General features: G+C 44.5%; 1 protein-coding gene across 10 annotated transcripts in view; it reads left to right on the forward strand.

The window, feature by feature from the left end:
- Positions 1–18,195, forward strand: part of ARHGEF11 (Rho guanine nucleotide exchange factor 11) — a 113,782-nt gene that overhangs the window by 50,548 nt on the left and 45,039 nt on the right. For 7 of the 10 annotated variants that reach the window (XM_029227433.1, XM_029227439.1, XM_029227430.1 and 4 more), the window contains exons 2-5: positions 12,830–12,918; positions 13,906–14,007; positions 17,492–17,541; positions 17,886–17,943. In XM_029227433.1, coding sequence (XP_029083266.1) covers positions 12,830–12,918; positions 13,906–14,007; positions 17,492–17,541; positions 17,886–17,943 — 299 coding nt within the window. The remainder of the gene's footprint in view (positions 1–12,829; positions 12,919–13,905; positions 14,008–17,491; positions 17,542–17,885; positions 17,944–18,195) is intronic. The other 3 variants (XM_029227431.1, XM_029227434.1, XM_029227438.1) reach the window with 1 other exon arrangement.

Genomic DNA, 18,195 nt, shown 5'->3' on the forward strand with positions numbered 1-18,195 from the left:
TTTAGCAGTAGCTTACTAATTATGTTTGACTTAGGGTCTCATAAATAACAAGAATAGCAATCATTTTTTGAGCATTGCTCTGTGCCAGACATTGTGCTAGAGACGTCACTTACATTACACCAGTTCTTACAACAGCCCTGCAGGACAGGTAGCTGGTATTCCAGTTTTGTGGATGAGAAAACTGAGGATCACAGAGAGCAACTTTGCCTCGGTCACACAAATGATCAGAGACAGAGCCAGGACACACGCCCGTTCTAACTCCACACTCCCCACGCCGCTCCTCAATATCAGCTTGAATTCCTGGGCATAGCCTGAGCGTTGAGCTTTTCCTGAGGGATGTGTGACAACTTGCAGACATCAGATGTGCATCTATACCTGTGCTGGTAGAGCCTGGGAGGCTAGTGGGGTGTTGGGTTCTGAGCGAAGAGAAGGGTGCACAGCCAGGATCGTGTGGCATTGTTCTTTGCTTAGCACTGCAGACGGCCGCCCCCAGAGCAGGGCTCACTGCTTCCTCACTGGGGCTCCAGAGACGCTGTGGCGCACCCTCAGGGGCTCGCAGTCCAGCAAACAAGGGAGAAAGGTCGGTGCCCATGTACGAAGTGCTTTGGCAGAAACGTGTAGCAGGTGCTGTGGGAGGAGTGACTCTGGGCAGATTTCTAGCTTCCTTTGACTGGTCTGAAGGGCACGAGGCCCTGCCATGGGAGAGAAGGCACAGTGCAGTACAGCTGTGGCCAGAGGAGGCCAGACCAGCGCTGCCCAACAGAAATAGAGTGCAAGCCTCGAGTGGAACTGAAAATTTTCTAGTAGCCACATTAGAAACAGTAAAGAGAAACAGGTGAATTAACTTTAATGTGTATTTCATTTAACTCAATATATTCAAAATATGTTATTTCAACATGTAATCGATATAAGAATTATTAATATTTTACATTCTTTTCTTTTTTTGTACTTAGTCTCTGAAATCTTGTGTGTATTTTGTACTGACAGTGTCTCAGTTCAGACTAGTCACATTTCGGGTGCTCTGCGGCTTCCCTGTTACATAGTGCCGGGCCGGAAGGTACTCCTCATGTCGGCCTCCAGTAGCCACTCTCAGTGGTCTCTCTCTCTCTCCTGCCTTTGCTATTATATCCCAGCAGCTGGGCTCTCATTCACGTACACATCATCTCTGCCCCACCTGTTCTCTGGGCCTCCAGCCTTAATCTCTTCTTGTCCACTCTACTCACTGCAGTCAGACCGGTCTTTTTTTTTTTTAACATCTTTATTAGAGTATAATTGCTTTACAATGGTGTGTTAGTTTCTGCTTTGTAACAAAGTGAATCAGTTATACATATACATATATCCCCAAATCTCTTCCCTCTTGCGTATCCCTCCCTCCCACCCTCCCTATCCCACCCCTCTAGGTGGTCACAAACCACCGAGCTGATCTCCCTGTGCTATGCGGCTGCTTCCCACTAGCTTCCCACTATTTTACATTTGGTAGTGTATATATGTCCATGCCACTCTCTCACTTTGTCCCGGCTTACCCTTCCCCCTCCCCGTATCCTCAAATCCATTCTCTAGTAGGTCTGTGTCTTTATTCCCGTCTTGCCCCTAGGTTCTTCATGACCTTTTTTTTTTTTAGATTCCATATATATATGTGTTAGCATACGGTATTTGTTTTTCTGTTTCTGACTTACTTCACTCTGTATGACAGACTCTAGGTCCATCCACCTCACTACAAATAATTTCGATTCTTTTTATGGCTGAGAAATATTCCATTGTATATATGTGCCACATCTTCTTTATCTATTCATCTGTCGATGGACACTTAGGTTGCTTCCATGTCCTGGCTATTGTAAATAGAGCTGCAATGAACATTGTGGTACATGACTCTTTTTGAATTATGGTTTTCTCAGGGTATATGCCCAGTAGTGGGATTGCTGGGTCGTGTGGTAGTTCTATTTTTACTTTTTTAAGGAACTAGATCTGCTCCTGTTACTCCCTTCTAGAAAACCTTCAACAGCTCCCCTCTGTAAAGAATAAAATCCATAACCTGCCCTAACCTTTTCCTCTGTCCTTGTACTTCCTAACATGAATATGTTGTTTTAGTTTTGAAAACCTTTGATATTCCCTACCTCATTTAATGCTCACAGCAGCTCTATGAGATAGGTAGAGCAGGGCAGGTGAGTTATCCACATTTTTTAGGTGGAGAAACTGAGACTCAGTGAGTTTGAGAGAGTTTCCTAATGTCCACCAGCTGTTAAGTGGCAGAACCAGGACGAGAACCCATGTCTTTTCAGTTTTATCTCTTGTTCACTCCTCTTGTCTGGCCCTTTCCTCTTTTCTCCCCTGTGATGCACTGACAGCCTCACCAAATTCGCTGTGTTCTTGACCTCCTTCTGTGCCTCTGCTTATGCTGTTTCCTCCCCCTAGCATGTCCTTGCACAGCACAGCTTCCCATCAGAATTCCACCCTTCCCCAGGCTCTGGTTAAATGTCTCCTCTCTGATTCCCCCTTTGGCCATCCCCTCAGCCAGATCTACTTTGTAGTTACCAGCACATCCTAACATGCATTTTCTTGTTTAGTGAATGCTTCGCTGCTTTGTGTACAGAATTGGATTCTAGAGATCTGAGAGATGGAAGACTTTAGGAGCTTAACTAGTTCTTACAGCCAGGTTGATGTCACTCCCTGCTGTAAGTGCACGGAGAGGCTAACACCTTCCTACTTCATTTAGCCTTTGTTAAAACTGTGAAACTGTGGGTTTAACCCTAACATACACGCGTTGTGGAGGTTACTCAGAACACTTTTGATGGTAAGTATGTGCTTACGATATTTTGATGTCTATAAAGTTCTTTTGTGTGTATTATCTGATTTCATCTTTCAACACGTATTTATTGAATGTCCACTATGTAGTGTGTTCTGGAGCTGCTGCGTGCTGTAGAGAATAAGAGACAATGAAGTTTATCATTAAATGAGGAAAGTAGACATTAAACAATCAGGAAAACACCCAAATAACTAGTTACTCTTGAGTTAGACATTGCAAAGGGAAATTTCAGGGGAGATTCAGCTTCTTGAGTATCGGAGAGAGCTTCGCTGAGAAGAAGCATTTACGCTGAACCATGAAGAATGAGTGTGAGTTGGCCTGGCTGAGGTGGGAGAGAAGGCCCCTAGGTTTGGAGTATAGTGAGCAAGGTGGGGGGCAGCGGGGGAAGCACAAGAGATGAGAACCTGCCAGGCCATGCAGAGGATTTGGAACTTTATACAAGGACAGCGGGAAACCACGGAAGGGTGATGTGTGTTCTAAATTATCTTTTGAAGAAACCTCCCTGACTGTGTGTAGAGAATGGGTGAATTCTAAAGGAGTGGAGGCTGGAGGAGATGTGAGGAGACCAGTTGTTCTAGGTGAGAGGTGTCTTCCAACAGCGTGTGACAGGAGGGGGCAAAAGTAAGTGGATTCCAAAAATAATAGTAGGTAATATCAGTAGGACTTGGCGGTTGGTTAGATTTGAGGGGGCGTCAAAAATAACTCAGGTTTCTGGCATGAGCGACTGTGTGTGCCCCTGTTTCCTGAGGAGGAACTATTTGCTCAGGAGCCAGGGTCAGGCTTGGGCTGGGGAGATTGATTTCAGTGTGAACATTTTAGCTTCGAGGGATCCGTGATGGTGATTTGGTTCCGCCAGTCGCCCTTTGAGGAAAGTGGAATTACCCACATTTGTTATTGAGAAACTGAGACTTGGAGAGGTTGGGTGGTTTGCCTGAGACTACACAGTGAGGACAAGGCTGAGCCTGAGCTGGAGCCCGTACTTTACCCCTAAAGCTGTGCTTTCCAGACCATACCACATGGGCCGCGTGCTACCCTGTCGGCATACCAGTTCTCTGCCTCCACACAACCCCGTCTGCCAAGTTGTCTGCCCTGATCGTCAAACAAGTCCCCAGGCCTCTTGTTCTCCAGGAGTCCTTCATGGAAGTGCAAAGGAGAGCTTTCCTGTCTCTGCCCTACCTAGAATTAGAACACACCAGGAGTCACCCCCACTTTTCCACGTATTGTTCACTCACTCAATCTTGTACTGTTCCGCTCACCTCTGACACATGTTGAGTGTAGGTCACCCAATCTGGACCTGGACAAGACTTCAGAAAACACAGTAGAGCCATTTGCATAGGACTTTACACTTCCAAAGAACTTAACAAATATTACCTCTTTGATCCTCACCTCAGTTCTGGGAGAAAGAAAGGACGTGTACATTCCTTCAGCAAACATTTTGGAGCAGGTGCCCACCACGCACAAGACGCTTTGCTGGACCTTGGCCGGTGTTACAAGGATGAGTAAGATGCCGTCCTTGTTCTCAAGGGGTTTAAGGTCTACCAGGGAAAATAGATGATAGACTAAGAAGTTAAGGAACTTGTTTTGAGAGTTCCTCAAAGTTACTGTCCTCTAAATAAGGAATCACTTGGACTGCCTGTTGAAATAAAAATAGTATTCATACCACAGACCTGCTGAGTTGAACCCGCAGGGTTAGAGCCTCAAGTAATTCATATGCTGCTCCTCAGCTAGTAAATGATCCACTTGAGATGTGAGCCTTTTCTGGCTACATTGCCTACTTTCCCACTCCATTCTTCTGCCCTCTACTTTTACAGATGAGAGAATTGACACGTGTAGAAGTCAAGTGGGTAGTGGCCCACAGTGAATTAGAGACAGAATTGGAATTAGCACCTGAATTTCCCTGATTTCCAAGCCCAACACTTTTCTGCAACATCATTTAAAGTGTTAACTCTGCACTCTGGTTCTGATTGAAACCACTGCTTTTACTTGATCTGTACCCTTTTTTCCCTCTAAATGTCTTCAGTTATATAAGCTCTTAGGGAGCATTTATGTCATATTCTGTCAGCAAGGATTGTCTGCAAACTGGCCTCTTTTATTTACTATAGGGATGTGCTATGTTTCCAGCCTCAGACCATGGGGAAAATTCTACCCAGAGGCAGAATCCTTGGAAAGTTAGGGTGCCAGGAAGCTGCTTAAAGCTCCACCCTGGCAGATAAGGGAAACCAGACCAGTAGGACCAGGTCAGGGTTCAGTGAGTGTGGACTTTATCTAGAACTAAGGTCCTGGCAAGGTAGCTCTTTCCTGGTTACTACTCCTCGCTTTGGGCAGGGATTCAAGAACATTGCTTTGCCCCAGACTCAAAACACCTAGGTCAGCCTATGTATAGTGTACTTTTTATATCTATCTGTCTATCATATGTGTTCTATATCTTTATATACATGTATTGCATATATGTATTTGTATCTCATGTATATATCATCATATATATTATATGTGTGTGCACATGTGAGATGTATATATTATGTGTGTGTTTGTATATGTGTGCATGTGTGTACGTATGTATGTAAAAAAGAAAATAGAGAAAGCCCAGTAAAGACCAATTAGGTCTACATACGGGCACAGGTCATATAGCTTTTTGTTCAGGAACACAGACCTTGAAGTCAGTTACTTAACCTCTGTTCACTCATCCGAGAATGGAGATGTACTGCCTGCCTCACCAGGCTTTTGTGATGGTTAAATAAGATAATGTATGTCAAATGTTTAGCATGGTACCTGGTAGCTAGTAAGAACTTAATAATTATTATCACAGAACAGGGATATTCTCGGCCTCTCCCTCATTTACACATCTGTGGTGGAGTGGGGCTAAGGATGAAGAGACCTCCCATCGGAAGGGCTGATACCACCCAGCTTAAGCCAGTTGTCACCATATGAGACTAAAGCCCCAGTGATGCCAGAACTTCTGCCTTTTCAAGAGAAACCAGAAACCTGTATTTTTAAATATGAAGTTGCCTGATTTTTTAAAATTTTTAACAATTTTAAACACACATATATACATATATGTGTGTGTGTGTGTGTATACACACATATATACATACGTATATATGTGTGTATACACACACACACACACACACACAAATACCATAGGCCAACAGCAGGGATTTGTGGGCTGGTACCACTCTTCAGCTTTGCTGTCTGGAAGGTCACCAGAACTTTCCCTGCTTCCTCACGCACCCTCTAGGCTAGGATGCGGAGGCTGTTTCACCATGTATTTGCAGAGCGCCCATGCTGTGTCTGGTGCTGGAGAGCATACCGGGAAGAACACCCTGTAACCATTGCCCTCTGGCAGAGAGGCAGGACTAACACAGCAGATGACAGGGAGCAGTGTAGGAAGGAGGAACATTTGTGAAAGAATGTGGGCTGCGTTGTAAAGAAAAGGATGAGGAAATGGAATATTTCTGTGAACTGATAACGGAGTTTCTTTGAGGGTATATTAAGCGAGAAATCAAAGCGTAAAAGGTGTAGGATACTACCTGTTGTGGAAGCAAGAAAGGAAAATAAGAGTATTTATATGTGTTTGCTTAGTTTTTACAAGAAGAAACACAGAAAACCAAAAACAAATGAAAGTGGTTACTTGGGGAGGAGTGGGATGAAGGGACAGGGACACTTCTGAATATACCTTTTAAATTGCATTTTGAGTTTTCAACCATGTAAATGTTTGACAGATTCAAAAAATAAAATTAAATAAGCCTGAAAAAGCAAACCCTAAAATTACAGACAAATATAAAAAGAAACCTAGGGACTTCCCTGACGGTACAGTGGTTAAGACTCCACGCTTCCACTGCAGGGGGCGCAGGTTTGGTCCCTGGTGGGAGACTAAGATCCCACTGCTGCATGGTGCAGCCAAAAAAAAAGTAACCTAAATGCACTTCAAATTGATAACATAAAGAAGGATTCATCCAAAGTAACTTTCACACACAGTACTGGCTGTATACCTTTAGTGGGATATAGTCTAAGGACAGAAAGAATTGCAAGGAAACGCTGAACTTTACTTAGTAAGTTTGCTGTTGCTGGTGTTACTGATGCAGTAACTCTGAAAACAGTATTTGATGTATTACAGAAGAGAGCAAATGAGTAAATGTATTACTGTTGTTTGTGAACAAGGTTCTCACTATGGGAAAAGGAAGATAAAATACGGAGTTGGGGAAGATGAGGAAGAACCGTGTAGTGTTGGAGTCGAACAAGATTTTATTGTGAACTCACAATTTCTTAATCAATTTATTTCCTGGCTCTGTCCATTGAAAGGGCCTAGAAGCAGTGACAGCTTAGCAGCAATGAGCACCTAGCATCCAGATCTTGTTTCTAAATACATTTCCTACTAAAAGGAACCAGGGCTCCTTAGAGAAATGTTTGAGTCAAAGTCTGACATAGGGAAAATACAAGGTGAGCCTGGAGTATTTTTGTGTGTGTGCCAGAAAATAAGGATGCGCTCAGAGACAGATAGTGGCACTTTAAAGGACACAGCTGGCTTGTAGAAGCTCCCACCAGCCAAACTGGGACAACTTTAACATTTTTTTAAAAGCAGTAATGGATTATAATGCATTGCATTGAGGGAAAAAAAAATCATGAGTTCATAGCACTATTCCAGAAAAGGGACAAAATGACCTTCTTTACAAGATTGCCTGCTAATAGATGTAGAAGGAATGATAGAATTCCTTCACCTCATCATGCTGCCCCTTCAACTTTAATATAGGTTTGAAAATTTTCCCAAAATGCCATTTTGCAGCCACCAGTGCAGTAAGTGGTTCAGGCCAGGATCATCAATGGATAGTAAAACTATTGGGTGGGAAGCTGTTGGACAACAGGATATTCACCAGTCTCAAAATATCACCCCACGGATTTCCCACTAATTCAAATGGGAAAATATACTTTTACCATTGAGAAATCTTAGGAGCACCAACTTATCTAAGTAATCAAACGTAGGATCACCAGAAATGGGCAAGTCATGCTACATCACTTATCTAATATTATTTAAAAATGTTTAATCTGAATCTAATCCTGAGGAGACAGGCAGATCTGTTACAGGCCATTCAATAAGACAACTGGCCTGAACTCTTCTACATGTCAGTGTTAGGAGAGACCAAGAAAAGTGGGCAGGCAGGGGCTGATATTCTAGATTAAATGAATCTAAAAACCATGAACGAATGCAATTCTGAGATCTTTGACTGGATCGTGTATTGAGGCAGTTGGGGAACAACTATGTAGGAGATTAATGAAACAATTAGGGAAATTTGAATATAGACTATATATTAGATAATATTATTTTTTGTTTTTATTTTTTGGCTGTGTAGGGTCTTCGTTGCTGTGCACGGGCTTTCTCTAGTTGCGGCGAGTGGGGGCTATTCTTCGTTGCAGTGCGCGGGCTTCTCATCGTCGTGGCTTCTCATCGTTGTGGCTTCTCTTGTTGCGGAGCATGGGCTCTAGGCACGCGGGCTTCAGTAGTTGTGGCTCGCAGGCTCCAGTAGTCGTGGCTTGTGGGCTCTAGAGTGCAGGCTCAGTAGTTGTGGCTCACGGGCCTAGTTACTTTGTGGCATGTGGGATCTTCCCAGACCAGCGATTGAACCCGTGTCCCCTGCATTGGCAGGAGGATTCTTAACCACTGCGCCACCAGGGAAGCCCTAGATAATATTATCGTATCAAAGTTAAACTCATTGGGTGTGCTGATGGCATTGTGGTTATATAGAATTCCAAGGGTCTCGGGGGACATATGCTGAAATATTTAGGGGTAAAATGTCATGATGTGTGCAACTTTCAAATGGGAAAAAGTGTATAATCATAGAAAGATAAAGCAAGTGACAAATGTTAATTGGTGAATCTAGATGAAGGGTATATAGGTGTTCATCATGCTGCCCCTTCAACTTTAATAATAGGTTTGAAAATTTTCCCAAAAAATGTTGGGGTAAAAGAAATGTGAGCTGCAGTGGCCAGGGAATGCTTCATGGAATCAGTGCCATTTGACCAGAGCCTTGAAAAAGGAGTAAAGGAGGGATAGAGAGGAGAAGGGATGGAGGTCTTCATAAAGCAGAGGTGAGAATGAGCACAGAGTCTTTTAGGATCCAGTAGAGGTAAGGAAAAGTGAACAAGTAATAAGAGTGAATTTGAAAGGTACTTGGATCCACTTGATGAAAGGCCTTTAACACCAGGTAAATGCACGCACATCCGATCATATAGAGAGTAAGAAGGGAAATCATAGGTTCTTGACCAGGGGGGGACCCAAAGAAATATTGTTTGGGAAAGTTAGTCCTTTGTGGTAGAATGCTGGAGGGACTGGAGAGTGAAAACAAGAGGTTTGTGGGTTTTTTTTTAAGTCATCCAGACTTGAGGCAGTGGACATGTGGCTTAAAGTGATGGATATCAGTGATAATGTAAAGGAAGGAGCAACTCTGGGAAAACATAAAAGGACTTATCAGTCTCCGTAACTGACTGGATAAATATGGGGGTTACTGAGAAGTTGATTCAGAAGATCTATCTCAATGATGCCATTTAGAGAGCCACAAATTTTGCGGGAACTTCTCTACTCTCCTGGGCCTTCTCCATGCCCATCAGATTTAGGCTGATTGGAATCTGATCTCTGCTGCCCAGTTTTGATGGGAATATCATCAGGAAGAGGGAGAGCCCGCCATTAAAGTCTTGATCTGCTGATACAGGCATTTCTCCCTCCTCTAATTCAGTGGTAGTTTTTCCTCCTTTAAGCTCTCAAAGAGAAAAAAAAAATTTTTTTGCATCTGTTAAAATTATACTTATGTTGTAATCCCCCATGTCCTCCACTGTCTCTGCCCTAGCCTGTGATTTTTTTTTTTTTTTTTTTAGAGGAACTTTCAATGGCTGCTGAAATGATCCTTGTCTTTGCCCCTAACAGTCCTCTACAGCCAGGTACATAAACCTTGGCTTCATGTGCTTTGAGTTACGTTGAACAGCTCACAGCCTAGCTCAAATGCAAAACCAAACCAGGTTAAGTTACCAGACCATTCCTTCTAAGCTTAAATGTGGGCATAGGAAACCAGTTTCCTGCAGAGTCAAGCAGAACAAGGCAAGGAGGAGGCCCAAGCTGTCCCAAGATAGAATGGGCTTTCTCCTGAAGTAGTAAGGAGGGAGAAGTGCAAGCCCATTCTGGGTAACCCAGGGGTGGGATGTTGTGGATCAAGCCGAAGACAGCAGATGAGCAGCTGGAATAAAAAGCCTTTAATAGTTCATTCTGAGAATCCCTCACCGATGTGGGGGGTGGAGCTGTTGCCCTTCAGTGTTTATACTAAAGTTCTATATGTATACCTCATCCATTACCTGCGAGCGACTGTATCTTATTCGTTTTTGTACCCCGTAGTGCCTGGCATAGTGCGTAGAGCAGCGCTGTGCCGTTGAACTTTCCGCAGCGACGGAAGTGTTTTATCCCGCACTGTCCTGTATGGTAGCCACTAGCCATAGCACAACTGAGAAACAGAATTTTAAAATTTAAGTATCTACATGCGGCTAGTGGCTGTTGTATTAGATAGATAGCACGGGTCTAGAATCTAGGACTTCTTTTTTTTCCATTTTACTGAGGTATAATTGACACACAGCACTGCCTAAGTTTAAGATGTCCAGCATAGTGACCTGGCATCCGTGTATTGCAAAATGATTACCACAGTACGTTTAGTTATCATGCATAGATTCTAGGACACTTATTAAATGATGAGCTAAGTCTTGAACCTTTACCTTGGATGAGGAGGTGGGGGGTGGCAGGGCATGATGGACTAGGGTAATTTGAAGAAAGCCAGAAGTTGTAGCTTCTGGAAGTTCACCTTCTTGTCTGGCTGACAGGTGTAGTAATGGGGAGTAGAGTAAGAAGAATATCTAGGAAGAAGGAACAGTATGGGCAAAGACAGGAGCCGGAAACCATGGCAAGAGAAAGAACAGTGAAGAGCAGGGACCAAAAATAGGACGGAGCATTCACTGTGTTAGGCACAGGGGGTGCTGATCAACAAGACCACCCTGACTTCGTGGACCTTACAGCCCTACGGACAAGCGCACAAGCAGCTCCACTGATTGTATGCAGTAAGGATAGGTACTGGGAGCTGTGGGAGACAGCGGAGGGGCATCAGGCAGTACTTCCTTTTCGATGCTGTGCCTAATGGCCTCGCTTGAAGACAGGGTGACCTTTCTCCCAAGTACAATGGGGAAGCTCTAAAAGGTTTTAATCAGCAAAGTGGCACAGGTAAATCTGCATTTTAGTAAGGTGATTCTACTGCATTGGCCAGTTTCCACCCCGGGTCCTTCTTAGCTTGATTGTGGTTTTTCTTTTAAACCAACCACCTCCAGTGTCTTGTCTGGTTTATGTCTTGTTTCGTTTTTCTTCCCTGCTTCCTCCTTTCCTGCATCACTCTCTCCTGGGCCCCACGCTCTCTTCTTCCTTGATGTCCTTCTCTCTCTGATCCAAAGATCAGCCAGTAAAAAGCAGTCTCACCTGTCCAGGTAAGTGGGGTGCCAGGGTGAGGGGGGAAGAAGACCCCTCTTTTAAATTTAAAAGTTATTTATTTGTACTGTGTTGTATTTATTATTTGAATAGTTAGTACCTTCACATGACTCAGAATTTAAATGGTACGAACGAGAAGATAAGGAAAAGATTCCAACTCCATCCCTTTGCCCCTGGCACAGTTTCCTTCCTCAGAGGCAACCAGTGATCTATGTTTTCTTTTGTACCCTCTCAGAGGTATTTTACACATTTTATATATATGTAAGCAAACATATAAACAAATCATTCCTTCTCTTTTACCGTCTACATAATTCTGCATCTTCCTTTTTCCACTCAGCAGCATGCCTTGGAGACTATTCCTTATCATGTATAAAGAGCCCCCTCCTTCTTTTATATGACCGAATACTGTGTCATTATATTGACGTACTGCAGTTTATTTAACCAGTCACCCCTTATGAACACTTAGAGTCTTTGCAGTGTTCTGCCACTGCACACAGTGCTTACGTGAAGCCCCTTCTACACAGTCATTTGCTAGATACGAATAGGAGACACCCTCCGGAGGGGCAGCAACTTCTGAGTAGGAACTGGCAACTTGTACACTTTTCTGGAAAGGAGAGGCATAGCAATGATCTGAGCTTCTCCTCTTCCTGCAGGGGCCCTATTATTAGATCTGGTTTGGTGATCCGTGGTACCTTGAGGTTGTAGGGCCTTAATAGTTTCTAAGCAGGGTGCCTCAAGCTGGCTGTAGGAATGGGGTTGGAATACTACCAGCAAACAGACCAGATTCCTGTTCTCCCATGGTACACACAAAATAAATGGAATTTCAGAGGTTTGGGTCATCATTGTACGCCTCCTTTCTAGAACAGGGTACAAGTTGCCAATTACCCAACAGGTAAAGTTGCCAATTACCCAACTAAAGGCCTAGTTACCCTCCTAGAGACACTTGTTTTGGAGAGGGACGAAGAGACGAAGCTAAAGTGAGAGAGAGTGTCTCTGATACAGCCACTGCAGTCCTCTGCTGTGTCCCTGCAGGCCTCTGTGTGTTTGTGGCCCTCCCATCCTTGCCTTCCAGTCCCCCCTTCCTTAAAAATCATCACCTAAAACTAACTAGCTGTTTGGTTTTTTTCTTGTCTTTTTCTCGCATTCATTTTCTCTGCTGCCTCCGTTCTGTTCCATCAGCCCCATTGCAGCCTGGTAAGACCCAACAAGCATGTATATTTGTTCACACCCTGTTCTTGCTACCGTCTCTTTGTCTCCTGACTCCAGGAAGGGCTATTTCCCTTCACGCCTTGCTGGGTATTAAAGAGATCATGCTTGCCTTGCCAACCTAGGATTCCAGATAGGTGATGTTGCCAGTGGTGTAGATGTGGCTGATCTCCCACCAGATTGAGCGGGTTACAGGGTGAGAGGGTCGGTCTCTTGTTACCCAAGACTCAGGGCCCCTTTGACAGAGCTTCTTTCTGCTACAAGGCTGGTCCCTCCCTGCCCAATTCATTGTTGTGCTTTTCTTACTCTTTCTCCAGGTTAAGTAGCCTGTCTTTGGGAGATTCAGCACCTGAACGCAAGTCCCCTTCCCACCACCGCCAACCCTCCGACACCTCTGAGACAACAGGTAACCTTCTCGGGGCATTAACACGTAGACACAGAGGTGTTTACCCATACAGACAGATCTGTATACCCCAGATGTAAAACAACTTAGCCTTTATATTGAGCTCATAATGTGTGCTAGGTATTGTGTTATATGCTTTATACAGATTACCTTATTCAGTCCTTTTATCAGTTGTAGAAAGTAGATTTTATCATGCCTATTTTATGGATGAGGAAGCTGAGACACAGAGTGGTTAAAAAATTTGCCAAGTGTACAGGCTTGTAGGAGACAAAGCCAGGACCTGAAACCAGTTGAGTTTTAACTCTATAATTCATGCTTTCTCCATCACAGGAAGCAGTCACACATACCTGCACACGTGCACGATGTCTAGTACACGCCCATAGGGATGGAGTCAGTTAGGAGTTATAGTCTCTCTTTCTTTTTTCCTACGCTCTGCATATGGTTGTATGTGTGACAAACAGGGTTTTCTCTTGTCATTTATCCTTCCCTGGATTTTGACAAGGGGCCAGCCCTCAGTCACCCCACGTGAGTTACCCAGCTCTGCAGAATCAACAGGCACTGGTGTCCCATCTGCTGTATTCATTGGATGTAATTTAATGGAAAACTTCCAGTCTCACTTAGGCTTCAATCCCAGGGCTGCTTCTCTGTAACACTAGCCTTCAGGCTGGAGTTGGCCATCCCCTTCTTCGACCAGTCTCACCCAAACAGGCCTAAAAAGACAGACATACATAAGAGAGACAAACATCTCAGCACCTCAGAGAAAGGAATTTCTTGTATAGCATACAGAGTAGATGACCGGGTTTTGTCGATCACTGAGGAAGGCAGGCATTTCAATAGTGTGTGTGGGCAGGAAAAGTCTGGGGAACCTGGAAAGGCTTTCTGGAGGAAGAAGCACACTGGGACCTCCCTGGGTTGGTCTTGGCTTGTGTGCACTAACTTTCTGATAACAGTTCCTACCGAACTCCCTTCTTTCTCCTCCTTACCTCTCAGCAGGTCTCGTTCAACGCTGTGTCATCATCCAAAAGGACCAGCATGGCTTCGGCTTCACAGTCAGCGGGGATCGCATCGTTCTGGTGCAGTCTGTACGGCCTGGTGAGTGTTGCGTCCCTGCCACCTGCAGTTCTTACAAAGTTCTTACAAAGCCACCATGTATGTGACAGTGCCATAGGACTTGAAGGACTTGCAGGTGCTTTCTCTGGAGGCCTGGGCATCCTGGGGCATGAATGATTCATTCTAGAACTGGTTCCCCAGGGGCATCTGGGGAAGTCTCCACAATGCTAAGCTTCCAGGCAGGATTTCTAGGGATCGCACTCCAGGCTTGTTTCCCCTGTTGGAAGTGTGAAAATGGCAGAATAGCCTTCAGGTCATCAGGCAGGTGCCTGATTGCCCTCCAGGGGAGCTCCTCGTCCTGGGTTGGAAGATGCCGTGGAGAAATCGAAGACCCGCTTTCTTCTTTCTCACCTTCACATGACCTTGCTCCGTGCACGAATGGTCACTGTGCTGCGGCAGTTCACAGTTGAGACAGGCACACTGGTCTAAATGTATTTGCAGATGTTTTAACAGTAAGTAATAAATGACCTAAAGATGTGTGTTGGACAGTACGTGGGAGGAAAGGGTGTTTGTAAGTTTGTATTTGGGTAGTTGGTGGTTCGAAGCTAAGTATTTCCCTTCTGACCAGTTTAGGAAGCCTCCTTAGAAGAAAATAGGATTTCAGGAGTAGTTTGAAAAATGGCCATGGAAAACACATTGGCGGGATAGAAATTGGGTGGGAAGGGAGGGCATTATAAGCAAATCGATCGAGTAACCAGTGATGTGTGAAAAAGCTTCAGATATTTCAAAGCACTATCATATGTCAGGTGGTAGAATCATTGTTGTTAAGTGACCCAGACTGAAGAAGGTGATCAGGAAGGAGATGGGAGTAGGGGAGAGTATGAAGCAAGTATCCCTAACACAAGCACGTATCCGTAACAGGAGTGAACTTCAGTGTAGCCCATGGGATTGGGCCTGGCAACGTGGTGCATCATAGGCTTGAAGAAGAGTACAGGGAAAGGGGTGGGGGCAGGCCAGCATTTTCCCACTAAGTACAGTGCAAAATGGGAAGGAAGTATACTTACATAATTTGGGAGAAATATTTGGGATTTATTTAATGGGAGAAGTGAAAAGAGAATTTCAAATTTATGACCAAAATGAGGTATGTGGATCATACAGGGATATAAATAATTATAGCTCCTTATGTTTGGTAGTTAACTTTTGTCAGCGAGAGGTTTGTTTTTCATATCCTAGGGTAGAGCTCTGAAAAGATACTTTTGTTCTTTGCTTCCATATTCCCTCAAGGTTCCTGGACTAGGGTGAGACAGAGCAAGTGGGACTGCCAGTAACTTGTACTTTGCCTCTATGGTCTGTTTGATACAAAAAGTATGGGGACCCCCTCCAGTGAAGTGTGAGTTCAGCACTCTTCCAATTTTGCCTCCTCTCAGACCTGGAGAGGAAAGAACAAAAGGACGGCTTGCAGTAAAATACGAGTTTTGGAAAATCTGTGTATGTGTGAGTACTTCGGGCAGGAGAGAAGAAGAGAATTCATTTGGATTGGCATTGAAATCATAAGAGCAACAAAGCAGTTGTTGTCTTTTCCAGAATTTAGGCTTCTCAGTTCACTGTTTCTCAAAGTGTAGTCTGTGTTCTGCCTACATCAGAATCACCTAGGCCCTTAGGATGGTTGAAATCCTCATTCCGGGGCCCAGTCCCAGAAGTACTGAATCACTTGCTAGCAAGGGGGTCAAGGAATATGCTTTTTAACAAGTTTTCCTGGTGAGTCTCATGCTTACTGAAGTTTAGAACTTCTGCTCTAATTCCGTTACTCTGAAAAGTTTAATTTCTTTTAATCCCTAAGTTATTGGAAGTCACCTCATGTGTTCCCTACATTCAGGCAAAATAGCTCTTTCCCCTCCACCTTTAGTTTCTAGATGACAGTGTAAAAGAGAGTTTTCAAGCTACTTGCAAGTACTTTTCCATAAATAGCACACTTAAGATGAGGGTAGTCTGGGTCCCAATACTGAAAAGCCAAATTGGAATGTAGTCATCACTGTAATTTCTCTTTTCAGACTAGAAACATCTAGATGTGCTTTGTCGGAGTTTTGTTTTGATCAGATGAATGCAACTTACAGATTTAAGGATCATCTTGGGGCACATTTACAAGAAACATAATTTTTATGCTTCTCGTGAACTTCTTTCTTTTTTTTTTTAATAAGCTTTCTGAGTGAACATATTTTAAATATTTATTTATTTATTTATTTATTTAGCTGCATCGGGTCTTAGTTTCATTACGCGGGAACTTCCATTGCAGCTCGCAGGCTCTTCGTTGTGACACACAAGCTTCTCTCTAGTTGTGACGTGCAGGCTCCAGAGCACGCAGCCTCAGTAGTTGCGGTGCACAGGCTCAGTAGATGAGGCATGCGGGCTCAGTAGTTGTGGCACGTGGGCTGTCTAGTTGAGGCAGACGGGCTCAGTAGTTGTGGCACGGGGACTCTCTAGTTGAGGCACGTGGGCTCGGTAGTTGTGGTGCGTGAGCTTAGTTGCCCCGTGGCATGTGGGATCTTAGTTCCCCACCCAGGGATCGAACCCGAGTCCCCTGCATTGGAAGGTGGATTCTTTACCACTGGACCCCCAGGGGAGTACCTCATGAACTTATCTCATCATTAGTGTTTCTTTTGCTTCCTGGGTATAACTTAAACTAGGACTCTAACTTATTTAAAACTACATTTGGCCTTCCATATCCGCGAGTTTTGCATCTGAGAATTCTGCATCCATGGATTCAACCAACTGCAGATTGAAATTTCCATCTGCAGTTGGTTGAATCCACAGATGCGAAACCTGCAGGTGTGTACTACTCCATTTTAAGTAAGGGACTTGAACATCTGCAGATTTTGATATCTGTGGGAGGTACTAGAACTAATCCCCGGTGGATACCGAGGGATGACTGTACGTGGTGATCAGAACCACTGCAGCTCCAGAACAATTTTTTAACAGAAAATAAAGCAGTGATCATTATCATCCTTAATGCTAGGAACCCCCATAATATCCTTGTGAACTTCTCAGGGCTTAGGGACCACAGTTTGAAAACGCTTGTTGTAATCCTTTTCTCATATTCCTCTTAAAAATGATTATTACTTCAGCAATTATTTACTACAGTGAACTCGTTCTTCCCACTGGATAATAGAAATAACTCTTATTTGACCTTGGAACATCTAGACACATTCAAATAAAGCACACGTTACTCTCCGCAGAGCATGGCCCTGCCTCTCTGCCACCTTGGCCTGGCTCTCAGAGGAGAAGTCTGGCTTCTGAGCCAGGTGGAGGAAAGAGCAAGAGATGTGTCCTTATACAGTCCAGTCCAGCTCAAAGGGAGTTGTGTCACTGGAGCAGAATAGGATGTACACCCAGCATTTGAGGCACTTAACACAGAGAGGTGAGAAGAGATTTGAGGGGGAAGGTGACCTGACAGGGTTGTTGGTGTAGATTCAGCCACCTCTGGAAAGGTCGTGGGGCTCTGCTGACCAGGCCTTCTCCTTCCTCACAGGAGGTGCAGCCATGAAAGCCGGTGTGAAAGAAGGCGACCGGATCATCAAGGTGAGTGACCTTCCCTCTCCGCCCCCAGAGGAGGGGGTGCAGCGTCACTTCTGGCCTTGGCCATCCTCCGCACTTCTGTTTTCGTGCCAGCTGTCATCAGCCACTGAGTAGGGGGTGGCGCCGTGAGAGTGAGTAGTGTAATGTGACAGAGACTGGGGGCTAAGATAGCTGGGTTCCATATTCTAGGCCCTTCTTGACTCTGACCAAGCTTCTGTAATGTTTTACTATGCTACAGAACGTTGATAAATGGCTCCCTAAAGGAGTGGCGATTGACCACTGACCAGGAGAAGGGTCCCCTGGGCTTCCACTGCCATTACTCAATAATGTCGTTTGTCCCCCAACAGGTGAACGGCACCATGGTGACCAATAGCTCACATCTGGAAGTGGTGAAGCTTATCAAATGTGAGTTGGGGAGAGCTGACAGTGAAAGAAGTTAGGGGATCAGATGGGGCACGGGTGGAAGCAGCCCTGTTGCCCCAGGAGGCTTCCTTTGTAGACGTGCGAGGCAGCCAAAGTCTTTCTTCTTGGCCTGATCATCGTAGACTACCACAGTTCCCCACTGTCATTTCAAGTGGAGACACTATTAGTCTCTCATCCGACATCTCTATTTTTCCACCCATCTTTGCCCTACGTTTTAGATCATATTCTGCTAAG

The sequence above is a fragment of the Monodon monoceros genome, unplaced genomic scaffold (assembly GCF_005190385.1).
Source record: "Monodon monoceros isolate NGI ecotype Baffin Bay Population unplaced genomic scaffold, NGI_Narwhal_1 Super_Scaffold_18, whole genome shotgun sequence".
Lineage (NCBI taxonomy): Eukaryota > Metazoa > Chordata > Mammalia > Artiodactyla > Monodontidae > Monodon > Monodon monoceros.